The sequence below is a fragment of the Gallus gallus genome, chromosome 1 (assembly GCF_016699485.2).
Source record: "Gallus gallus isolate bGalGal1 chromosome 1, bGalGal1.mat.broiler.GRCg7b, whole genome shotgun sequence".
NCBI lineage: Eukaryota > Metazoa > Chordata > Aves > Galliformes > Phasianidae > Gallus > Gallus gallus.
The window spans coordinates 88,986,616-89,012,725 of NC_052532.1; the positions used below are offsets into that span (position 1 = coordinate 88,986,616).

Consider the following 26,110-nt stretch of genomic DNA (forward strand, 5'->3'; position numbering starts at 1 on the left):
ATTCTCATGGCCTTCCTCGAGACCCACTCTAACAGTTCTGTGTCTTTCATGCGTTGGGGGGTCCCAGAACTGGACACAGTACTACAGGTGGGGTTTCATGGGAGCAGAGTAGAGGAGTATATTATGCTTTAACAAAAATCTAAGTGATACTTTGGAGAAAATAATTGAATAGCTTTCCAAAATTTCACTGTTAGAAGAGCCTAGCACAGTCCATATGATTGGGAGTATCATATAGATGTTTGTAAGGATATAGCCTTACAAATACTGTAAACCAGCATAACTGGAAAAACAGTTAAGAAAGAAAACTGCTGGAGTCTAACTATCCACCCACACACCAAACTTCCACTGAAGACAAAATACTGGATCTGTGCGTTGTAATTCTGAGTAGTGAAGACACCTAGTGGCTGAATCCATAGCCAGCATAGGCAGTAAAACTGATCGTTAAAGGGATGTGTTCTGGGCACTGTAATTTTTACTTGTGTTAATGTTGAGTTGCTCAAAGTTTGTGCCAGGAATGTCATAGTAGTAGTTGATACGTAATCCTTGTCTCCTCATTATAAAACCAAAATTTTAATCAGAGAGCAAAACAATGAGAGAGAAAAGGATCACTCTGAAATAGAGTTTATATTTCATGTTTGCTCCTCCTGATTTGATGAGCGTAAGGAAGGACCTTGGGGAATGGGGAGGGGTTTCATTGCTGTGGTCAATATCATCATCTTATTACAAAGCCCTAAGGCATTTCTAATGTCCTTTGATTCTTGTAAACTTTTTTTTTTCGGGGGGGGGGGGGGGGGGGTTCAATCCTACTTTAGATAACTGGTGCATATGATCAGATCCCTCTTTATGTTGTTTACACTGTTGGACGTTAGGAAATACTACTTTTCTGAGAGAGTGGTCAGGCACTGGAATGGGCTGCCCATTAAGGTGGTGGAGTCACCATCCCTGAAGGTGTTCAAGGAACATATAGGCATGGTATTAAGGGATGTGGGCTAGTGGGAAATACTGGTGGTAGATGGATGGTTGGCTAGATGATCTCAAGGTCTTTTCCAACCTCAGAGATTCTGTGATTCTATGATTTTTAACAATTTTGAGGGGCTTCGTTGACTTCCTCAAAAAGTGAAAATGTTATGAGTTCATTCCAAGTACGGTGAAGGGAAGACTGGCAACTGGATTGAACTGAGTCTTTTCCTCCCTACTGAAGTTTAACAAAAAGCCAAACCTTTGACTGCTCTCTATGACTTTTAGAAAGCTAATATCAAAATGCACAATTTCTTGTTGGTAACTTTGTGAAAATGTTTGAACTGTAAGATAGGAGCTGCCACATGCAAGTATTAGATACAGGGATGGGGAACAGAATAGGCCCTGCATAATCCACGATGAGATGGTCCTGGACCTGCTCCAAAAGCTGGATGCTCACAAGTCCATGGGACCAGACTGATCGCACTCTAGAGTGCTGAGGGAGTTGGCAGATATGGTTGCCAAGCCACTCTCCATCATCCTTCCACTGTCCTGGCTAAGTGGGAACATTCTGGTGGACTGGAGATTGGCAAATGTGATGCCCACCTTCAAAAAGGGCTGAAAAGATGATCCTGGTAGTTACAGACCTATCAGTCTCACCTCAGTGCCAGGGAAGGTTATGGAACAGATAATCTCAGGAACCATCATGGACCAGTTAAAGGTCAACCAGCAGATCAGGCCCAGTCAGCATGGGTTTTGAAATGGTAGATCCTGTTTGACAAACCTGATTTCATTCTATGACAAGGTGGCTCACTTAGTGGATGAAGGTAAGGCTGTCGATGTGGTCTACCTGGACTTCAGTAAAGCCTTTGACACTGTCCTCCACAACATCCTCGTGGAGAAGCTGGCTGCCCACGGTTTGGATGGGTGTATGCTCTGCTGGGTGAAACACTGGCTGTATGGCCGGGCCCAAAGAGTTGTGGTCAATGGAGTTAAATCCAGTTGGTGGCTGGTCATGCGTTGTGTCCCCCAGGGCTCGGTACTGGGGCCACTCCTATTTAACATCTTTATTAACAATCTTGATGAGGGGATTGAGTGCACCCTCAGTAAGTTTGCAGATGACACCAAGCTGAGAAGGAGTTGATCTGCCAGAGGGTAGGGAGGCCCTTCGGAGGGATCTAGATTCTCCTGTGTTGGTTCTATTTTTTTTTTATTTTATTTTTTTAAGGTCTTAAATGGTAACTTATATCCTAACTTATAAACAAACAAAAATCTGTCCCCAACTTTGAGACACTAAAACACAGTGTTCTGTTTTAAAAATGTTTTAAAGATTTTGCTGTACATAAAGCACTTCACTAAGTAAATGTAAAATAACTAGAACTTAAATATAAGAATAAAAGTAGACATGAATACACTATCAATATATTTAAATATAAAATAACTGTTTACCAAAATAGAAAGGCACAGTTCTAAACTGATAGTTATGTCATCTATTCAAGTCCTTATACATTTAGTTCAGGCTTGAGAGCATTTGAAGATGGCAAAAAAGAGATGTCACTAGATGGCACTGACTTCTACTATATGCAGTGTAGTAGCTTCTTTGCTGTGTGCAAATCATGCCTCATCTGAATCCCTGCAGATCCCAATTCTTTAAAGAACTAAGAGTTCAATACAACACAAAAGCAACAACTAGCATAATTTGGTGTGCTGGGAACCATTTTAAGGAAGTGGTTCCAAAAGTATTGGAGTAAAGTTTGGGCAGTCCCTGGAGAAGAGGAGGCTCAAGGAGACCTTATCATTCTCTCACAACATCTTGAAAGAAGGCTGTGATGAGGTGGGGGTCAGCCTCTTCTGGGTGACAGCAATAGGACAAGAGGGAATGGCCTTACGTTGTGCTGGAGGATGTTCAGGTTGGGTATTAGGAGAACTTTCTTCTCAGAAAGAAGAGTGGTGAGGCAGTGCAACAAGCTGCCCAGGGAGGTGGTGGAATTGCTGTCTCTGAAGGTGTACAAGGGTCAGTGTGGCACTGAATCATAGAATCACAAAGGTTGGAAAAGACTCACAGGATCATCCAGTCCAACCATTCACCCATCACCAATGGTTCTCACTAAACCATGTCCCTCAGCACAACATTCAAAAAGGGACGAGAAGAATATTGGTTAGTGGGCATGGTGCTGATGTTAGTGGTCTTTTCCAACCTTGATGATTCTATGATCATCATAGGACTACTGTTAACTTTAATGGACATAAATGAGGGAAATATCTGTGTAATGCTCCTCCTTCTGTTCTGTCCCAGTTTCTTTCTAGTGACAAGACAAAGCTGTGTGTTTTTTGGGGCTGTGTTTTCCCTGTTTCCAAGTTCTTAGGCATTGACCTCTAATTGCGTTAAGATGGTGGGAGGTGGTGGGCTCAAGTCTGCTGAAAATTACCTTCCTAGCACTATGTGTAGCTTTACTGACTGGAATTTATTGAATCATCTAGTCTCTCAGCAAACATCTCTCCTTCAGAGACTTGCTTGTCACTCGTGGCCACACAGCTTGCAGAGTGTGCTGACCCATGGACTATGGGGTGGTCCTTGTGGCCTGTTCCTATCTTGTATTACTGTAACTCACTGCTAAAGGAAGAGTCAATTACTTCTTGTCTATGCAGGCTCTTTCCTTTATCACAGTGAAGTTCTCTGCATCTGCTTGCCTTTCCTGAGCAATTTCAGTTTAATCAGATGAGCCGAGTCTTGATAAATCCACGAGTGTGTATCTTGCATCTGAAGTGCAGAATGAGCAAGGACCTCTAAGTACTATGAAGAGTAGGCTAAAAGCCTGCTCAGGGTTTTACTGTGTATAAGTACTTTGCAAAGTATAAGCATGGCTATTCTAGTTATTTGATTAATTTTATGGCAATGATTGGCTTCAGAAATAAGGGGAGAGAGGAAGCAATTTAAGGCTAATTACAGTGAAATCTAATCCCAAATATGGGACATCTGTTTTGTACCCTAAAGGACAGATGGAAAAACACTTGAGACAAACCAATGTATAAGAAAATCTTAACGGCCTCAGAAGCTTCCAATTATTTTTTTTCTCCAGCTTTGAACAGAATTGTTGAATGTACCCCATCTCTCTTCTGCATTGCTAAAGAATACTCCAATAATGAACTGAAAGAAAAAAAAGATTTATTTTCTTCAGGAGCACAGTGGTTCTCATTGAAGAGAAAGACTGGACAAGAGAATAAGTATCTAAAGTCAAATTAGGAACTTCCTGATGAATGCGTGCTCTTCGTTTAGTGTGCTCATGGAGCACATGATGATATGAGAGTACTGACACTCCACTGCACTTAAGTAATCCTCAGTTTTAATGTCCTCTCCCTGTGCATTACTGAATTGGAGAAGATGCATCTAAATAATGAATGTAAATTGCCTGTACTTGTTTGGGGTTCAGCTGAAGACAAACTTTGTACAACTGTGATCTTATGTCCCCCTTCAGATCTAGCAGAAATCTTCTAACCAAACCGATGCTATTTTACAAGGCCAGATCTTCAAATTTTTCTGTTTTCTGAAGCTTAAAGTGAGCCATAGAACTGGGAGGCTTAACAGCTTATCTCAAAGGGAGAAAAGACTGAAATAGATACTCAGGAGTTGTTTATTTGATACTTTCTCTGTTTTACACTCAACATACAACATTTGGAATTAGTCAAGCCCGAGTGACAGTTGCTGTAGCTCTCTGCGTCCCATCTCAGTCTGCATGTTTTACTTCTGAGATGTACGATCTGCTTTTGATTATGAAAGTAGACTTTAACACTAGAAGACCCACAAATTCCAAATCCTCTGTGGACTGAGGAAAGCTGAGGGATGAACAGAAAATCTTTATTACTTGACCTAAGCAGAACTTTCACAGGCTCTTTATCTTCCAGTCTCTGCTGTCCAGCCTATGTCATTCACAAATGCCAGACCTAATTAACAGTATAAATGTGGCCTGAAAGCAGTTGCTGTACACTTAATCCTACTGCATTTTGGATATGGCTTAAACCATGTGACTAACTTAGGAAGTTAAGATGTCATCACAAGAGTTTAGAATAGCTGCGTTACTAAACTTTACATGCATACCCCACCTGATTCTGCTACAGCTTCCACACAGATTCTTACTGATGCTTTCCTATTGCAAGTATACGTAACCTTCTTCCACAGAGGAATTTCCCATGCAAGAGAACTTTACCAAAGGGTATGTTTGGTGCTTTTCCATTTGATACAAGGGTTAAAAAGAAAAAGCAACCTGGCTTAGAGAGGTGATGTCAGAACATGGCTAAGAGTAGGAAATTAATATTAATAAATTAATGAATCAAGAGGCTGCAACAGCAGTTTATCATTGATCCATCATGAGTTGCCAAGAGACAAGGATTTGGGACAGGGAACTTGAAAAATATTCAAATGTACGCTGGATTATCTTGACAGGTGAATGTAATTGCTTGAATTTTATGAAGTCCATAAGGGAGATAAGGATCAATTTTTTACCTCTTATCAGATAGTTTGGAAGAAAAGGATTTTTCCAAGTTACAGAAGCCCTTCCTGAAAAGACCTGAGGCATTAGGCAACTGTAAGACTCTATCTACAGATCACTTTCTGTAGCATCAAGAATTACCTCAATCAGCATTTGCTTGCAACTGAAGGCAGGATCAGGAAATTTCTGACACAATGAGAAGAAAAATCACATACTTGACTGGCAACAGAAGTTCTGTATAGTCTTAAAATGTACTTCAGTGGGATTGTGTAGATCTACCAGCAGTCAAATAGCTTCAAGATATGGTGATATTACTTGAAGGGTTGCCTATGTCCCTGCTCTACCTCACATTTTTTTTTCTGTCACCATCCATTTCCATTGCTTCGCATTAATGTTATACTTCAACTGCCAGAACTTCTTTATTTTCTTGTTGAAATAAGAGATAATGCATAAGTTCTATGAAAAAGGAATTCCTTTATTTTTTTTTAAAAGGATCTTTTTTTTCCATTACCAAGTGAAAACTTTACAAAGTAAAGTATTTCTCTTCCAATAGTATTTTAATATAAAAACTTAAATCACTCACCGTGGTCTTACTGTTCTAACAGGAAGTCCTGTGACACTGCAGGAAACTGAACCCAGGTAGATTCAGCCTCACTCTAACATCTCATCATCATTTCGTCCTCTCATTGAAACCAGTTCTGTGGCCATTCACCAGAAGCAAAACATCCTTCATGATAAAACAACTGAAGTCTAACAGCATTATTTACAATAAGAATCTTTGTTTAAAAAAAATTTATTTTGAAAGTTAGATACAATCTTAAAATTGTACAAAGACAACAAGCACTCAAATTACACAAGAAGTTAGCAGTGAGTACAATGTGAACACAACAGTGGTGAGTCTTGCCTCTCTTCATATGTAAATACAAATGGAGATAACCCTTACTAAACTTCCAGCTTTTTTTTTTCCCTCCTTCCCAAAACCGTCATGATGCTGCAAAACTTAGTGGGGAGCACGTCACTGTTCAGTTCAACAGAATTGATAAAAAGGGCTCTAACTAAAAACAGTCCTTCTGTCATGAGAATATCCCATACTTCGCAGAACTAAGTTTCTCTCTCAGTTGAAAAACCACTTTCCCTTTCGTTATATCCTGTGTTTCATTCCCTATAAGGACCTGACAAATTAAAGGCTTGAAAATGCTCAAAAATAGTACAACTCACGTTTTTCAAGATCATGCAAGCTGAAACTAATGTGGTGTGCATACGTAATTCACGGAACAGAGAATACTCCTTTTGTCCAGTATTTTACTCTTTGAAAGTGTTCTAAGAAATGCATTTTGGAGTCATTTTAGCTGTGAATTGGCTAAGCTAATGTACGAACATGGTCAAAGTACATTCTTTTTTAAATTACATGTAATTTCAAATATATTACTAAAAAATGCAGTGTTCTTGCAGGAAAACAGAACAAAAAAGCAAAACCCCATGGAGACTGCTAAACAACACAACCACAGCCCCTGTTCCAGGAATTTGTTATTACTTAGTTTTAGAAATACCAGAAAACCTCTGCTGTAAATCTTCCTTAAAATCAATAGTAATTAAAACAAGTTTATTTTTGTCCAACTGTAGCCACAACAGCAAAATTATTGTACAAACTTGACTGCTTGCAGGACTCGATTCCAAGACTTAGGCGAACCGTCTTTAATAGAAAACAACTGTAAATTTCTTGTTTGTGATCTGGGCTATGTCCATGAATACAAACTTATTATTCTTTCTAGGTACGTGGAAGTGCTTTCTTTTCCATTGTCTTACCTTGTTATAAGTATCTGTCGTAATGTTGATTTTGATTTCATCAAGTTTCAAAAAACTTTTTTAAATTATAAGAATGCTATTATTAACATATCATTGCCTTACAAATTGCTGTGCATTGGAATTCAGCCAGTTCCATTCAAAATCCTGACGACTTTTTGTTATAAGTCAGTTACAGGTTACAGTATGATTACACTGCAAGGGATCCTCACTGGGCTCATACCCTCTGCAGTAATTCTGCATTAAAAATAAACTGATACTAAACACTTAAGATACAAAAGATCGTCACAGAATTGTATTAATACTGTGCAAAGAGCCTAAATTTAGACTGCTTCTTAAGTAGAAAGTAAACTTTTGATAAACTGGGTGATACAATATTGTTTTGCCTTAATGAATGAGTGACTGCTCTTAAACAAAAGCTGTAGCTATCACTAACTTTCATTTTCAAGGTTTTCTCTTTGTTTTGCTGTGCAAGAGTATACTTGATATTATTGTATGTTTTGTCTTTTCATTTCACTGCAACAAGACAGCAGCTGTAAAACAAACAAGCAAAAAAAACACTCCCAAAAAGCATGACAAACAAAAAAAAAAAAACCAAACCCACATTCTTTTATGGTCAGGACAGAAAAGGCTCTTGGCAGTGTACCTTTTACTTGGCTTTAGAAGATTTATAAAACAGTTCTAGCCCAAGGCAGTTTATGAGCTTAAGCAAAACCCAAGCTCTTGCAATAGCAAATGATATTTGGGAAGGCAAGTTTTGATATATAGGATTAGAGGAAAACAAAACCATTATGATGTTATTGGTCTGAAGTCCTACACCAGAAACTAATATCATTGACAGGATTGCTACACCTGCATGAAGTCCCACTAGCTTCAACAGGGACCAATGGTGCAGCAGTGTACTGAGTACCCATGTACTGGCATATGCTTTTTGCTTTTGTCCATTTATTCAAGCACTTCCCATAGCAGAAGGCTAGAAGACACTGTTGTAACACTAACTGCATTTCTGCAAGAATTGCACAAAAAAAGCAGTTATTACTAAGTATGTAAGTCTCTTTTAATCCAGCAAAAGAGACCCTCCTGTAGAAATTAGCCACAGAAACAAAATAAGTAGGTTACTTTGTCTCTTAGCAAATACCTAGTATTGCTGTAAATATCCTGAATAAAAGAAATAATGTGATATCATCAAACTTTACAGGGAAAGGAAGACGAACAGAAAACTGGCTCCACTTGCGGGAGTTAAAGCATGCTTGCATCACTTATATCCACTGAGTGGAGCATTTCTATGCAACTTAGTAAATGCTTGGCACCTCCTTAAATTCAGAACATCTAAAGAAAATCAAGCTCTTTTTACAATGCTCCACCATTCCATTGAAAACATTATAGAGCAAGCACTTGCATCAAGTCCACTATTTGGCATAATAATTTGGATTAGCTTAGTAACAGCTTACTAGATTTGGGAGAGAGCAACATTATTGAACTTCTTTAACTTACATTTACCTTCTTTGTCAGTTCAATAGATGGCATCTTGGGCACAGAACAGGAAATACACCCCAGGGGTGTAATTCCATTACAGCTTCAAAGTATACAGGCTTTCCTAGCTGTTCTTACAAATACTGAATAACCGTTGCAGTAACTATTTTGAAAAGTATTTTAATCATTTTACCTCCTTTGACTAAAAGGCTGAGGCGAGAAGTAAAGGACGTGCAGGGAGAGACGGAGGAGCCTCTTCCCCTGCCCACTGGGAAAAGCTTGCTCAACTCCACTATTTTGTTCCTCCTCCAACTCCAGTTTAAATTCAGCATCTTTTATCTTGCTGTAAGAAACAGGCATTCGTTCCCCCTACTACTATGATCTTGGTCCAGTGTAAAATTTGCTTGCTAGCAGCTGTGCTGTAAACCACACGTAGTTATTAGTTTGTCCACTTAGCTTTCAGAGTTTGGCACTGAAACTGGAGGGAACGTATTAAACCAAGAAAAGGATATGGAGATTTAAAAAACCAGGCATGGCAAATCTTCAGAACTTTTGGCTTTATAAGAATAGTGGAGTTCAAAGGCAGGTACAAAAGGCCACCTATTCAGGCTAGGTAATGAGTGCATCCACAGTTGCATCAAATAGGATTAAGAGTATTCTAGAAGAAAAATGTTTCCTCTTTTAAAACATAAGCCAACTTGATTAGGAAATTGCAATCATCCTCCCCACCAGATCACTTATGTTAACTAACCATTCTACAGCCTCTTCCATTTTTAATGTGCAGTACTTCTTGGTCGCTCACGGACAAGATTCTGGACAAAGCAATCCGCTCACACGATGAACAATTCCTACTGCATCCTCTTCTTTGTGTATTCAGATGCACAGTTTAGGTAAGGGAGGTTCTCCACCCAAGTGCCTTTTTCTTAGCGTCAGTTACAGCTGGACTGAACACAGACGGGACGTACGCCAGGCATGTTCCCTGCACTCACTGTGAGTCCTATATCAAAGCAGCTCTCGAGTCTACCGCAGGGTTAGAGACAGTCTCCAGCATACCACCTAGTTCACAAATAGATTGTCATTTCTACAATACAAAATAGCTTGTAAAACCAATATGTAACACTGTATATATGCATGAATATAAAAATAAACCACACCATCAATATGTAAAACTTCACAACGATGATTAAAACAGTTTTCTTCTCAGCGATCTTCGGTATTGATGAGTTGATTCTCATTGTCATACCCATCGGGCAGGTATGCTTTCCTTAACTGCTCCGACTTAGGTATCGAACTTCCGTTCTTGACGTAGCGAGACAGGAAGGCTCGCACAGAAGGATGGTCAGCCTTCTCAAGGGGAATATTAGCTTCCAGGCACATTTTCACAAAGTCCTGGATGACGCTGGTTTTCTCTGTCTGAGCAGTGCTGTTGCACTGAAGGGAGGCGGTCAGAGTCCTCTGCTTCTTCCTGACGTTCTGCTCTTCAAACTCCGCCTTCCGCTTCGTATGCGTTTTTGACTTGAGGTGGTCATTGATTGCCGACTTACGGACGTGATTCAGGACCACGTTGCAGGAAGTGCAGAAGAGTTTTCCGCCATCTTCATGCAGCTCGCTGCCAAACTCAGTTACCCGATCCTGAGGAGTTACGTACAAAGCAGTCTTCGAGCGGTTACGTGACGGAGTGGACTTCACTCCAAACCGTTCCATGGTGGCCTTCACTGAGCTTTACCTGAAAGCTGAAGAAAAATGCCATTAAGACATGCGAATGATTTCATTCAAACCATCTCGAGTGCTGACTATTTGGTATCCAGCATGGTGCTAATTGCCATCTAAAAGCCAATTACATGTCGGATACGTGCACAAAACTATTATTGAGCGGTTCTGCATCTTGAAGTTTTCCTTTGAAGAAACAAGCTCCTCACGGGTCACTGTAAACTACCTTTTAGTTTCTACAGCTGCAAAGCTCAACAGAACCCTTCAATCTGTTCATCACTGAAAGTCATACACAGTTGTTTGGTTTTTTTTTCCACAAATACAGTTTAATCTCGAAGATAAAGTTTGCCTTCTTAACGTTTTAAACATATTTGACAATTTATTAGCTATGTTGAGTCAGTATTTTCCTCTTTATTTCCTGAAAGTTTGCATTACCTGTGTTAGAAAAAACCTCAGGCAAGAAGGCCATCACTGTCAATTTATACAGGCTTAAACAATAAAGTGATCTGAGCTTCGCTGGCACTCATTACTCACTTGGAACACCTTTCACTTTTATCCCTGCCTCAAACCTCAGCTATTAGACTGGACCTTAACTTAGAGTCACATGTTTTTTGTCGCTGCAGTGAAAGTGCAGCAAAAGCAGTCTGATGTGAACAGAAACCTGCAAGTACATGTTTCAATTAAAAATAAAAGCCTGTATTTTTTTTTTTCCACAGAGACAACTACTCTCAGAAACGTAACCTATTACTCAGAGAAGACAGCAGGACTGTCTTTAATATCACTTTAAAATTACATTATCAAAGCAAGCAATAATCTAGTCAAGCGTACCAAAATCAATCAGGCTCTATTTCTCTTACTGTTGTTACATCTTCAAGGTAAAAGCCTGAAAAACTTCCCTATGTCCAGGTTGAAGGTTTTGGGGCGTTTGTTTGTTTGTTTGTTTTTGAGCAAAATAACAATTCACAAATATTTTGAGGAAATCTAACAGGTTGCCTGGATATTTGCTTACAGGGATGAATGACTTGCAGGAATATTGCCATTACCTCTGCTAACTACTAGACAGAAAGACAGATCTGTGTTAACTGTAGATGTGTCACTATATTTAATTAGTTTCACACAGTTTGCAGTTGTAACGTTTAAAAAATCTGCCTTTAAAAGCCACAGATTTCCCAACTGGCTGTAAGGCAGGCCTGTCCAACTTCAAGGACTGAACAGAGCTTGTGCTGCCCAGAATGCCTTTAACTTGCTCTGGAAATATAGCAATCAAACAGAGTTCAGTCTTGACAATTATAGTCTTCAAGAAACACATGAGGAGCCGACATCCTCTTTGAATGTTGGAGATGAAAATCTTGTTATTAGATACTTCCTCAGTCTGTTTTCTGAACTATCATCTGCTACTTTCCAGAACTACAGGCTTGAATGATCCTGCACAACCCTATGGAGTGAGGTATTTTCTGTTGGGATCAATAGAACGTTTTCCTGTTTGTTACCTTATGGGTTCAATTCCCACGAGTTTCACAAGGAACTGAAAGCCTCCCGAAACCGAACTTCCAAACAGCCTTATCCCAGCACCAACTTGTTGCTCAGGACTTGGAAACGTCAAAACGAACCATACACAAAACCAAGCGTTCGCGCTTATATCGGGATGGGAGGCAGTAATTCTGCGAGCTGGACAAGTGCTGAAAACACGGGACGTTTTCCTCCCGTCTCCAAGGTCTGGCAGGGATCGTTCACAAGTAACGCCGGCTGGCCGAGCGCAGGGATGAAGCACTGCTCTCGGAGGCTGCGGGAGCGCTGATAAGCGAGCTCTGCTAACAGCTCACGCTGAGGCGGAACCACTGCACGTGCGCGGGATCGGCGGGCGACTCCGAAGCGCACGTAAGGTGTGGAGGAGGAGGGTTTGCAGCAGTCGGATAGGTGTAGCCGTCTCCTTGCCAAGCGAAGCAGCCCGTAAGGTCACAGACCGGCGCGTCTGTTTCCCGAGGCACTGTCCCCGTGCCGACGCGGAGTGCCTGCAGCCCGAATACACGACACGAGCCCGCGTGAGCCCTCCGCCCCTCGCCTCAGGAGGGCACCGCGCGGTGACAGCGGGCCCGGCCCTGCCTCCCGCCTACCCCAGCGCTCTCACGCCCTGTCGGCCCGGGGCCGCCCGCCTCCCGGAGGCCGCTCGGTCCTCCCTCAGCCCGACCAGACGCAGACAGGTGTGGTCTCGCCGCCCCGCCCGGCCCGGAGCGCAGACCCGGAGGCGCCGCCCCCTGCCGAGCGCCGTTACCCGCTGGGGCCGCGCGGTCTCCCCCTGCTCCGCGCGGCCTGCGCCGGACGCTCCCCGCCACCGCCGCGCCGCAGCCAGACACAGCTACCCACCCTGGCGGCCGCGGTAGGCGGGACCTAGCAACCGGCCTAGCGACCGCCGCCCGAGAGCGGCAGACGGGAGGAAAGCCGGTGCTGATTGGCTTCTCCCGACCCGGCCGCGTGCAGACGGACGGCGCGCTCGTCCAATCGCGAGTTGGGGGCGGGCGTAAATGCCGTGATTGAGGCGCACCGAGACCAATCGGAGCTCGCGAAGGCAACCTCCGCGTTTAGTGGACGGGCGCTTCGGCCAGTAGCTGCGGAGGGCGATGTGATGAGCGGGAAGAGCAGCCAATGAGGAGGGCTGCGTAAAGTAACGAGGAGACTTTTGCTCCAATCACAAGACGCTCCGGCGGGGCCGGGCGGAAGGGAGGAGCCAGAGGTCAGGGGTCAGCGGCGAGCCGTCTCCGCGCTGGCCGTCGGGCGGCACGCCGGCCGGCCCAATAGGCGTGCGGCGGGGGGGCGTGGCCGGACGTGAGGCGGAGGGGCGGGGGCGGCCCCTTCCGGCGCGGAGGGGCGGGGGCAGGGGGGCGCTCGGTACGCGCAGGGCGGCCGGAGCAGCATGGCGGAAGACGAGAGCGACCAGGAGTCGGAGCGGCTCAGCGAGGAGCTGGAGGCCCTGGCGGCGCCGGGCCCGCCCGCCGGCCTGCCGGCCCTACTCCACAGCCAGTATTACTGCCGCCGCTTCTGCCAGGTGAGCGCCGCCCCGCCCCCCGCCGCTCCTCGCCCCTCCCCCCCGCGGGCGGCGGTGGGGCGGGTGGGGTTCGAGCCCTCGGCGCCCCCCTCGCGGCGGCGGGAGCGGGGCTGCGGCCGAGGGCTGGAAGGGAGCGGAGGTGTCTCCCGGGGCGGGCGGTGGGGCCGGGCCACGTGCGGCGGGCGGAACGACGCCGGGTGGGGGGGAGGGGGCTGCCGCGGGGCCGTGCCCTTAAGGATGGCCGAATTAGACCCGCGTACTTCGTCTCCTTGTTATTGTGATGATTATTATTGAATTGTTTCACAGAAAGCAGCGTGTCTTCACGCAGGGCCACGGGCAGAAATGAATTCAGTGGTTAATTCCGTGCTCTTTGCAACCTACGTCCCCTTTGCTAAGTAACGAGCGCCAACAGGTTGCTTTCCCTGCCCAGCGGGCGTTGATTGAAGCGGGAGTTGTTGTAGGTATATCCCAACCGCAGCACTAGCAGTTCTCAGAAACGCAGCCTGGGCTGGTTTTTCTTCCAGTGTAATTACTTCACTTTATGAACTTCTTGGCTGCTTACCTCACCGCTCTGCTCGTCTTGCTCCGTTTACACAGTACTCAATTTCAACAGGAGTTCTCTCTTTGTGCTTCCTCATGCATGTTTTACACGTTGTTTATTGCAGTACGTGTTTGAAATTAACTCGAATAGCACTGCTCAGTGAGCCCATAGGTTGCTGCTTGGGTTTATCTAGGAGCTTTTGTATTTGCTTGTGCTTGGTAACATGTATAAGCTTAGTATGTCTGTGTAAAGATCTCTGAAGGCAGTCGAGAGATGCAGACAGCCTTGGAAGTATGGAATAAACCACGGCTGGAAGAAGAAACAGCTGTATTTGATTGAATCCTTCTCAAATCTCTCAGTCTTCTGTCAGGACTGAAAGTTTTATCTTAAGATGTTTTAGCTGCGCTTAGTGTCTGTTGAACTGATGATAACAAAGGAAGTGAAGGTGGGGCGATAGTTCACACTAACGCCAATCCTCTACCCCATACAAGGCTAGGAATGAGTAGGGAGCAGAACAGGACGAGACCAGGGAAGGAGTTTCCCTGTGAAATGATTGTATCACAGTTATCAATGATAGAATGTCTAAATCGTTTGACCTTGACTTCCCCTGGAGTTTCTTTTGTATAGAAAAATTGCCCAGCCTTCTCCCCTACTTTGCTTTGCTTTTACTTTATGAACTCTCCACTTGGACAGCCAGTGTTTTGAGTGTATAAATGATTCTGTTTCTTTTCTTTAATATTTGTAAACAATGCATAGTTTAAATAACCCTGCTGAAAGTGAGGTAATATATTAACGTTTTGTCTCTAGGCACTTTCCTGGTTTAAATTTGACCTGATGATCTGTAGTTGTGTGCTCATTCAAAATACAGACTTCTTTATTCAAGATATGCTTGAACAAGACGTAGAACTCTTCTAATGAGTTAGTTATACAAAAAGGAGATGTAGTTGGTGTAGCATACTGGTAGAAGAGAACCAGTGACCTTTTGTGGTGTGACACCAAATGAAGCTGAGTGCTCTGCTGTAGCTTGTTTACAGTTAGGCTGACAGTGGTGCAGTTGTCCCGATGCTCCGATCCATACCTGTACAGAGGCTCATAGGCCTGCAGCCTCATCAGTTAAGTGATGAAGCACATTTCCATTCTTTCTTCAGAAAGGATCAGTGTACACATAAAGTTTAGCTCACCTCTTTCTTGGAACATCTGTTATAAAAGATAATTTCTCATTTAAATAGTGTGTCTCTTTGTTAGGCCTGTCATGTTTTTCACGTGTGCCTCTATTAGTCTGGTTCTTCTCTCTGGCTCTACTTTTTGTCGGAACACGTTGCTTTGTGCTACCATCTAGAGCTTCTGAAGCCGGATCTTCTGGCTGCTGTACAGATCAAGCCTCTCCACCTCGTTCCATCCTACACTGGTAACATAGCTTTGCTTCTCTTCATGGTTTTTTGGCGCTTCTGAATGTCCCTACTGTGTTCCTCTTTTTTTGTGTCAGAAGTTGGACAGCAGTTGTAGAGAGAGTTGCTTAGCAATAATACCATACTTTTGAACTATGTGAATGAAACACCTATTTGTCCTTCAGAATAAATATTATAATATAGGGATGTGTTAGATTGTGTATAGTTATGTTGCTGTCTGAAGTGTGTGCGCATCCATGTTCCTCAGTGTGAGCTGCAGCAAAAGTGAAGCAAGGCTTAAACCCTTTTTATCCTGTTGAGCCGTTTACTGCAGATGGAAGCAAAGACCTCTTGACTGTTTTTAGGGTAAGAGACTGGCAAGGACCTTAAGAAGCGTGTGTGTGCATGTCTTTTATTCTACAGTTCTGTTAAAAGGGGGTTGGAAACAGGGTCAGTACTCTTGAGGCCTGGAGTATTGCAGCTGAACTTAGCTTTTAGACAGTAGACTAAAGAACAGTTGGGAAAGATGACTGGGCTGTCATGTCATTTTCCTAAATACATGCATAATCATGATTTAGTGATGTAAGATCAAGTCAGAGCGTGACGACTGCAAAGCCAGGTATATTTTCTGGGATGTGTTGTGTTGTAACAGCACCATTACACCCTGAACCTTCCGAGGCAAGCTGGAATAAAATATATTTTTTTAGATGGTTGTTTGAGGTTGATAACATGAGGAAGTAAAATCAAGATTTCTGTGGCTGGGAATGAAAAGAGACAGCTGGAAGGTGAAGTAAGTGTCTAGTTTACATATCTGTGTTTCTTTCTAAAGTTGCTGATCTGGCGTTTCTTCACGTTTGTGAAGTTCGCTGTGCATTGAAGGCACTTATGCATTGGGGAAAAAACAAGTCTACTGTTCCCAGCTTTGGCAAGCAGGAGAAAAGGCATCTGTGACTCTTTGTAGTTGTAAATTGAAAGATAGTATTTAATAGGACCCCCTTGGTCTAAACATTTGGAAGAGCTTCCTGAGCTTCGGCTTGTTGTGTCACGTATGGAGTTTGAAATTTGACTTGAGATTTTCTCAGGGATTCCTTGCCCACCTCTAGGAGCAGTGTCCCTGTGAAGTTCCCTTATGAGTGCATACAAATAACAAGGGGCAGACAAAGTAACGCAGCTTTCAGCTGTAAAGGAAGTGGGTCTATTTTGGAAGGATGAGTTTGATTTGAAAACAAACCTTAAGAGGGAGTTGAAAAGTGAGCATAGCTTACTTTGTTGCACTTGAAGTGGATATAGTCTGATCACCTCCCTTGAAATTTTTTATTCTTTTCAGTCTTTCCTCGTATCATTAAGTACTATCAAAATGTTAGAAGTTACACCCAGCATTTCTGTAGTTGTCCACACGGCTGCATAACTGTACTAGGTGTTATTTTTATGTGACTCAGTACTGGCTCAAGCACAGGATAATTCTGATCTAAAGTAATACTGTGAGAGCTAAACACTTCTTGATCTTCTCTTGCTTCTTCTTGTGGCAACAGTTTACGGCCTTCCAGTGTGATCTGACTTCCTGAAATAATGATTGCCTGGTTGGCTTTCGTTAATCAGTGGTATCTTCAGTCACTGCTAGGAAAATAATTCTTGGCTTTATGCATTAGGAAGCTAAGGACTGAATCTTAGTAACACACCAGAGGTGATGATGGCTCCTAGATCTAGTTTAGTAGACAAAAAAATAAAAATCCAGTAGTGTGTGGTTTAGGTGCTCATTGTCTATTCATGCTTTGGTGTATGTACTGCTTTGTATAAATGAAGGTCGAAAAATGTATGCATCTTCGATGGTTCTTCTCATGTGGGGATTGATGCGTTCTCACTCTTCTTGTGATGTGCTCAAATTTGAAACTACTTGCCTTTGATTCTCACTTAAATCTTCAAGTCAATATTTGCTTAGTTACTTTTACATTCTGTACCAAACAGAACAACTTTGGGTCATGCCAAACTTGTCTTGTACTACTTTTCTGACTACTGGGTGCATGTTTGATATTCATACGTTTCTGTAAAGAGGAGCTACAAAAATCTTGGTCACGTGAGTGCTTCTGTTTCTTTGAAGCTTTTTTCTCTCTTGAATAATTTGTAATTCTGAACCAATGTTTTCTCTTGCAATTAATTCTGGTATCATAATATATATGTATATTTGTAGTTTATTGAATGAAAATGCTTGATACTTGCTCGTGGCTTTGAGAGCACCTTTTACAGTCTCATTGGCTTTATTTGATTGGCTTTTTTAGGTGTGGTTTTTTTTTATATGTGAATTTACTAGTTAAATGAAAGCTTTAAAGGGTGAGTAATGTAATCTGTAATAGATGACTTTACCTGTGAGTCAAGGAATACCCAGACATTTAAACTATTTACATTTGCAGCTTAGCTTTGTGCTGCTTCATATTCAAAGGAGATTCAGGCTTGAAAAGAAGTCCTTACAAGTTAAGAGCGATAAGCACCGTTTCCTGCAAAGCTTAATGGCAATTGCAAGCTTTCAGTTCATGCCTGCAGAGGATGGTATCAAGGGTTTGGTAGCGACACAGTTTCCTTTGACACTTGATGGGAAACTTGATAAGCCACTGTGGTACTTGCAGGATACCTGGCGCTGTTTTCTGTCAACTTTTAGGGAAAATTCACGATAGTAGTTGATTAGCAGATTCTTAATTAGCAGATTGTATTTTTAGGCTGAAGGAGTCAGTAGGTGCTCTGCTCTTGCCATTAACATGAAGTCTTTTCTTATTTACATACTCAGTTCTCTATTCGTATTCTGTTCTCTTTAATGTTTGGGTCTCCTTTAGCTTGAGCAATCATATCCTTGCTGTACATATTAACCCCTTCCTTCAGCCTTTGAAAAAAGGATGGATTTCTGGGATTTTAATGTTATCTTGCTTTCATTTCTTTGTATTTGCTTACTTTTCAGGGTCGTGGTTATGTTTTTCTCCTTTCACTTCTCTGGAAATTTGTATGACTTCATTGCAAGCTTATTTATATTGCTGCTTTTCCAGCTCTTGACACCTTGTCTCAAAGTTTAGCTTTTGTATGAGAAATTAAGCTTTGGAGTTTTGCACGGGAAGGTCTCTCAGGATCCTTGTAACTTCTGAGTTGCACCTTTGTACACTTAAAAAGAATGTTGGAAAGATACTTCTGTAGCTTAGCGTGTCCGGTGTTTTATAGGCTGCTTGCTATTCAGGCCTTTTCAAATAATAAAAAAGGCAGAACATTAGATAGGTACCATCATCAAAATAGTAAAACACATGTTTTTAGGTCGCAGTTCTTCAGATGACAGAATTAAATATTTGTGCTTTATTTGAGAGTCACCTTAGGTTGTATTTTGCTAACGTCATCTGTGACCTGAACTTAGGTATTCCTGTGTTGAGTTCATGTGTTGTCAGTCATCCCTTCCGTATATAATAAAACTTTGTATACATTAGTTGGTTTTCACTCTAGGGGAGAGTGAAAGATAGGAAGAAATGTTACATCTTCTCAGTAAAAATATTTCAATCATCAAGTAATATCTTTATCAGGTACATTGACTGCAGTGCCACTAGTAGTCAAATTGACTTTGGTAGGATTAATAGTTTTCACTGTTGTGCAAGTAGTAGACTGTAAATACATCTGGAAACTTACTCATTACATTTGGTTGACCAAAGAGTATATGGAGCTCTGCCTTAAGTCTTGTTCATACTCAAGGCAAACTCAGCCAAATACAAGAGATTTCGGCAGCTGTGAGTGGGGGAAAGAATTTAGCTTTAAAGATAGAACTTTGGCAGAAACTTGTCTTGCAGGATGTGTCATGCCGTTGCTTGGTGATGTTTTTTTCTTTTGCCAGAAGTGTGATTTTGTTTGGTTATTCCTTATGTAATATTCATGTGAATTGCTGTAAAGCCATTGCTTACATCCATTTTTTTAGATACTGATTTGAAATGATTTTATGTGATATTTTAAATGATGTCTTCTGTAGCCTTAAAATCCTAAGATCTTTTCTACTCTATTTGAGTAATTGAATCTGGTTTTCTAAGGATGCAGTTATCTTGATGGTATGTAGGATATGTACCAACGTATAGGCCATCAACTGATTAGAATAATAAAAAAAAAGTTTTGATTATTTATTTTCTGACGTTTCCAGGTAGAACACTAAATCTAGTATTACTCGTGCTTGAATAACACTATTTGAGAACTGAACTCTCAGTAGATGCCTTTTTTTTTTCAGCTCACTTAAGTTCCTTGGGAGTAGCGAAGCCACTCTGCACCCACAGTATCCCTTTAGAGAAGAGATCCATAGCTCCATAGTAGTGTGATTGCCAACCTGACTTGGTGTTCCCCCTGCACTTGTCGTTTCTTTACGACTTCAAGTGCCCCAGTTTAATACTTGATCCTTATGTGGAATTTATTTCACTCCTTCGCATTTGCTACCTTGCTTCAGAGCTTTTCTGATCCCTCCTGTTGAGTCATGGCCTGGCACACTGATTGATCACCTGGGGAAGTGACCCAGGTCAGCCCTGCGAGCACAGGTGAAGGCAATTCAGCTGTGTGACCAGAAGGGGTGGAGCCTGGTTGCACTTCTCCTAGACCTCATTTAAGGGCCATCTGTCACTGGGGAAGGACTTCTCTCTGGAGATCCCTCCTTGGTGATGCTTTCACCTGCAAACCTAGGATCTTCTGATATGGATGAGCAATCTTCTTCCTTTCCTTTGTAGTTCCTTTCTATTGTGCTGGTCCTTCTTTCATCATGCCTCTGTTGTAACACCTTTCCCATTGTATTGATCTGTCCAGTTGCTGCACCCAGGTACTACTGCACCCTCGTCTAAGCTGAATTTCATCACTCCCTGTCATAAATCCTTTCTATGGTTATTTACAGTTTGCCCTTAATGATACCGGGGAAAAAGTAGTACCATAACCAGATGTCACTGTTTCACTGATGGAAGTAATTTACCAACATGTCAGTACTATGGCTGTCAGGTTACAGTGCTGTAGAACACCCTGTTGGGAACTGAAGCTGCTATTATTATTATTATTATTATTATTATTATTATTATTATTATTATTATTATTATTATTTTACCTCATAGAGGCTAAAACCAGTAGAGTCTGTTTTCTCAGTCGTCTTTGGTTTTTATAAGGCATTTGTTATTTCTTATGCAAGGGACCTGCTTAGAAGTATTTCAGAGACATCACAATAGGTGGTGTCAGTACAGGTTTCTGAAATGCTTATTATTCCTTGTAACAGGAAGAGTATTTATCCACGAGTCAGTTAATTCTCTTCCAATTGACCTAGATATTTGCTGCATTAAACTAACTGGTTCTGAAACAGGAATTTTTAAAGTAGTTTTGGTAGAAAGGCAGAATACGTTTCAAAATATAAATCCATCTCTGCTGTTGTTAGTGAAAATTAAAATAACAACAAGAAATAACATTGCTTTCATTGTCGATAGCTACTTTGTTTGGGAGCAGGTATAACCAGGCTGTCAGAAATGGGTTGCTGGCCCGTTCATATTGTAGAGCCTTAAATAAAATTAAGTGTGTAGCTTTGGTGCTAAAATTGCAGGCTAATCAACTCGACTTTGAAATCTTTTATTTGGCTGAGGGGGCAGTGGACAGGTCTGAGAGAGGTTCACAGACTTCAAGTCCAAAAGAAAGCCTGCAGAATGATATATTTGATTTTAGTTTTAAGCTGTGCTTTGCTAGCCGGACTGGCTCTTGAGTTAAGCTGCCCAGGTGTGTCATGAGGGCTGGCACTTCACAGCTTTCTTGGAGCCTGCTGCTTGTTCCTTGTGTATACTAAGGAGTGCTTCAGCTTTGTCTTCCTAACTGGATTGATGGCACTGTGGTTCCCCACCAGCTTCTCACTTCCTACAAATGTAGGAGATCTCAGCTAAGTTCCTTCAGCTAAAGAAGGATATGCCGTGCCTTAACCTTAAGCTGGTCCACATCCTTCTGCTTCTATTGAGGCTGTGCTGTTGTGATGGAAAGGAAACGAGAGACTGGTAAATAGGCAAAGGGAGCCTGGCTGTAAAGCAGTGAGATAAGCAGTGTGCCAAAGCGTGGAAGAAATATGCTTTTTCTGCCTGCTCAGTGTTGCATATGACTTGCATTTTAGCTATTGATTAAGGTGTAGAGAAGATCCAAAGCCCTTTAGCTTCTACTTTCTATAGGACAGCAGCACAATGACCAGTCTTTAGCCTTTACCAATCTGTGTTTCAATGCTGCGCTGAACTAAATGTTGTTTTTTGTACAGAGACTGTATGAAAGCAGATTGGGTGGAATTTTGTATGTTGATAATGTTGTAGGAATTTCAAGTGGTGGTGTCTTAGTCCCACCCAATGTGGGAAGAGGTAATGTCAGAAATACGGCGATTCTTCCATTTAATAACACAAGTAAGATCAATTGTATGACTAGTAAAGGGTTGGATACGTGTACTTCTTAAAACACCTATTTTTATCTACTTTTTCCTTTCTAAATAGTGATGTAGTTTCATAACTGTGGATGAGGGTATAGTTAGCTTCAAGCTCTGTCATGCACATAAAAAGGGCCAAATTTATTTGGTTACGTAAGAGAGTATGTCTCTGTCTTTCTCTGCTAAGAGAAGGCTGGAAGAATGCAGGGTGGTAGTTTTCCTCTCTGTTTAGAGTAGGCTGTCTGAATTGCTACAGACTCCATAGTTTGTCTTCACTTGCAAAATAAAAGCTCATGTTTAAATGCATCTTCTGTGTGGTACTGTGGTAACATAGTAGTACTGTAACTACTATGTTACTATATAAGATGGATGTATTTCTTGGCCTTACTCTCTGTAAATGATCAGTTAAGTATTCTCAGTGTTACAATGTAAGTAATGAAGTTTCTACGTTTTTTAGTTGATGACCGAAGGTGGTCAGGATTCTGTTTTTGTGGATTGAGAAGTTTTTCGTTGTTATTAATCCTACTTCTAAGGAAGGAGGGGAAATGAAGCAGGTACAGTACAAACTATTTATAGTTTCATGATTAAAGAGGATGTTCTTGGTTTGTAATATGGCTTTCCATGTTTTTGTCATTAGGTTGTTGAAGACTATGCTGGAAGATGGCAGGTTCCTCTGCCTCAGCTTCAGGTGCTTCAGACAGCTCTCTGTTGTTTCACATCTGCCTGTGTATCATTCCCAGCTGAATGTGAGCACGTACAATACGTATTGAGTAGCCTAGCTTTGTAAGTACATCATATTTTTCTTACTATTTCCCTTACAATGTAGAATGTTGGTGCTGTACTTTTATAATAGCTAGTGGGTTTTGGAGATACGCAGAGCTTTTAAGGTTGATGTAATAAGCTAAGTAATTAAGACAAATTTCTTACACTGTTTAAGAAAGTAATGAATTTTAAAATGGATTTTTATGTTCAAATTCTGAAAATACCTATAGGAATGATTTGCTATGATTTTTGGCCAGTTATGTGTATGTTCAATTTGACAGAGAACTGCAGAATGCTAGAACATATATCTTGCTGTATGGTTTTCTGTATGCAGTGCTGATTTTCCCCTGTGAAGACTGAAAGTGTGAGGGTAATGATAAGCAAAGGTTCTCAGAAAGAAAAAAAATTTGAACTTTTCAGATCTTAAAAACTGCAGTGCTGGACAGAAGATAAAAAACAACAACAAAAAAACCCTCAATACTTGAAGTGACTTTCTTATACTTAGCTGAGATCCTATATACTTGATTTTCTCATCCGCAGATGGTGATAAAAATCTGAGGGCTAGCTCTATCTGCTGGTTCAATTTGCTTGGGTCAGATTTTATCTGTCCAGCTTTCTTGTTGAGCAACACTTTCAAATATAGCTCTGTGTCTCAGTTCAAAAACTTATTTGGAAATGTCTCACTCGTACTTTGTCTAGTCTTCAGAGGTGAATGTTTTCATAACCTTTCTCAGTTTACTTGGTCTGGTGGACCTGTCTACTGTTCTTGACCTATTAGTAATAGTTAAGTAAAACTTAAAGCTTTATTCTGTATGCTTGTCAGAGTATCTGCTCTGTTGAAGTGTTGCGAAACTTCACTGAAGAGACTGAGTGAGTTTTGTTGGGGGGGAACTGTTTGACGGTAGATTATTTATGGAATCAAAATATTACTATTTCTAAAACTGCAATGCTCAGAAAAATGACTTAGCAGTTGTATCAGAAGATGGTTTTTAGGAAAAACTCATTTCACAAAGGTCAAATCGCACTTCTAAATACTTTCAGATAGAAGAGTTTGGAGGAAATTGGAAATTAGATATTTGTTGCATTTTGGATGGTGGCTATTCCTGATAATCTGTTTTGATTTTTGGAGCTGGATTTACTTACATTTCTTTCAATTTTAGGATTACTGAATAATGGCCTGTTGTGTTTTTGTCGTCTGAATCTGTTTGACAACATTGTAAGGGGATTCTGGGACTTAGTAGTGCAATTAACTGGGAAATCTTAATCAAATCTTAGTTAATGAAGTCCTAGGTTGTAGAGAGCGAGAATCTATCTGACTATGTTGTCATACTTGAGTAAGACTTTGTGGATGACTGGATGATAAACTCTTAGCATTAGTGACAGTAATTTCTTGTATGTATTAGCCAAACACAAATTCATCATAAATGAAAGTGTCTGTACTTGCAATTTCTAATAATGTTGTCAGTGTTCTTCAGCAAACTTCTGATTCCAGTAATATTTAATAAGTGATGAGGTAAAGTAAGAAGCACCATTATTATGCATATAAATATGGATGTACCATATTGCAGACTGTGTTTTAAGATAGCAAAGCCAGAATGGAATTGCGTATAGTAATTTTAACAAAATGGAGACAAATAATTAGGAAACATAAATAGTTTGCTAGTTTCCTTTATTAGTTTGGAGCAACCCTGCTACGAAACAAGTTGAGGGAGCTGCGATTATTCTGCCTAGAGAAGAGAAGGCATTTGTGGGGATCTTATTATGGTCTTTATAATTTAAACGGAGCTTCTTAAAAAGAACAACTTTATACGTGATCTGATAGAGATAAAACAAATGGGAATGGTTTTAATTTAAGGCAACACTGAGCAGAGACAGGAAAAGCATACTTGCTCCATGCTCTGGCACCCTGTTTATCTCCCTGCTTTACAGCCAGGCTCCTTTTCCTCATTTACTGGTGTCTCGTTCTTTATTCCATCACAGCTTCAATAGAAGCAGAAGAATGTGGACTAGCTTTAGGTTAGGGTTTAGAGGACTCTTCTCAACTACGTGTCCAACAGTCATGCTACTGATATGATTGTAAATTATTTCAGTCAGTGAGACAGCCACATTTGGTTATGGTACTACTTTTTCCCTGGTATCATAAAAGACAAACTGTAAATAACTGTAGAAAGGATTTATAACAGGGAGTGATGAAATTCTGCTTAGACAAGGGTGCAGTGGTACTTGGGGAAAAATGAAGACAAGCTGTGAGGGAACTGTTGAGTCATTGCCTGAAGCACTGATTGAGCACCTGAGGAAAGGACCGGGTCAGCCCTGGGAGCACAGGTGAAGGCAGTTCAGCTGTGTGACCGGAAGGGGTGGAACCTGGCTGCACCTCTCTTAGACCCCATTTAGAGGTTGACTGACACTGGGGAATCTCTGGTGGGAGATCCTTCTCTTGTGGGGTTTTCCCTGTGAGCCTAGATCTTTGGGTGAGCATTCTTTCCCTGTTTGTCCCTTTTGCCATTTTGTACTGGAAGGCCACAGTGAGATCTCCCCGGGTCCAAGCCCAATTGTTCCTTAACCTTTCTTCATAGGGGAGGTTCTCCAGACCTTTGATCATCTTCCTGGCCTCCTCTGGACCTGCTCCAACAGATCTGTATCCTTCTCATACTGAGGACCCCAGGCTTGGATACAGTACTCCAAATGGGGCCTGACAAGGGCAGATAATTGGGGAAAGAAGTTGTCTCTCTCTCCCTGCTGGCCACTCCTCTTTTGATGCAGCCCAGGATACTTATAGCCTTCTGGGCTGCAAGAGCACACTGCTGGCTCATTGTCCAGCTTTTCATTCATCAGGATCCCCAAGTACTTCTCTGCAGGGCTGCTCTCAATGAGTTCTTCCAGGCTCTTATTTTATCTGGGGTTGCTTTGACCAATGTGCAACACCATGCACTTGGACTTGTTAAACCTCATTAGATTTTCATTTGCCCACTTTTTGTGTGTGTCCAAATCCCTCTGGATGGTATCCCTCCCTTCTGTTATGTGGACTGTATGACTCAGCTTGGTGCTATCAGCAAACTTGCTGAGGTTACACTTATCAGTGAGAAAGACAGTGAGATTAAGTTACTGAAGAGTACTTTCCCCAAGACAAACCCCTGGGGGAGTCTACTAGTGACCAGTTGCCACCTGGGCATAGAGCTGTTGACAACAACCCTCTGGCTAGGACTATCCAACCAATTATTTATCTAGCTAGAAATCCAGCCTTCAAATCCATATCTCTTATTTAAAGATAAGCCTGTGGTATGGGACCATGTCAGAGGCTTGCACAAGTCCAGGTATATGACATCAGTTGCCCTTCCTTTGTCCATCAATGCTGTCACTCCATCATAGAATGTCACCAGATTGGTCGGGCACAGTCTGCCTTTGATGAAGCTGTGCTGGCTGTCTCATATCACCTCCACATCTCGAATGTGCCTTAACATTTTTTCTAGGAGGATCTGCTCTATGATCTTCCCAGGCACAGATGTAAGGCTCATAGTTCTTGTA

At 41.7% G+C, this 26,110-nt stretch overlaps 2 protein-coding genes across 8 annotated transcripts in view; one reads left to right on the forward strand and one right to left on the reverse strand.

Annotated features, from left to right (window-relative positions):
- Nucleotides 1–6,221: 6,221 nt before the first annotated feature.
- CGGBP1 (CGG triplet repeat binding protein 1) lies at nt 6,222–12,852 on the reverse strand. 6 transcript variants are annotated; one of them, XM_015297795.4, is made up of 3 exons: nt 12,795–12,852; nt 11,921–12,442; nt 6,222–10,453 (listed from the first exon to the last, which is right to left on the reverse strand). In XM_015297795.4, exon 3 carries the CDS (start codon nt 10,422–10,424, stop codon nt 9,921–9,923), a length of 504 nt encoding a protein of 167 aa, XP_015153281.1. In that variant the 5' UTR covers nt 10,425–10,453; nt 11,921–12,442; nt 12,795–12,852; the 3' UTR covers nt 6,222–9,920. The 6 variants fall into 6 exon arrangements, with proteins under 6 accessions (XP_015153281.1, XP_004938360.2, XP_046757598.1 ...); XM_004938303.5 differs by having other exon boundaries at nt 12,703–12,806; XM_046901642.1 differs by having other exon boundaries at nt 12,545–12,806.
- Nucleotides 12,853–13,292: 440 nt separating this feature from the next.
- The window catches only part of ZNF654 (zinc finger protein 654), a 38,042-nt gene continuing 25,224 nt past the window's right edge, over nt 13,293–26,110 (forward strand). The window contains exons 1-2 of one of the 2 annotated variants that reach the window (XM_416639.8): nt 13,293–13,473; nt 22,461–22,606. In XM_416639.8, the coding sequence (XP_416639.4) occupies nt 13,342–13,473; nt 22,461–22,606 (278 nt within the window). In that variant the 5' untranslated portion in view covers nt 13,293–13,341. The remainder of the gene's footprint in view (nt 13,474–22,460; nt 22,607–26,110) is intronic. The other variant, XM_025144348.3, reaches the window with a different exon arrangement.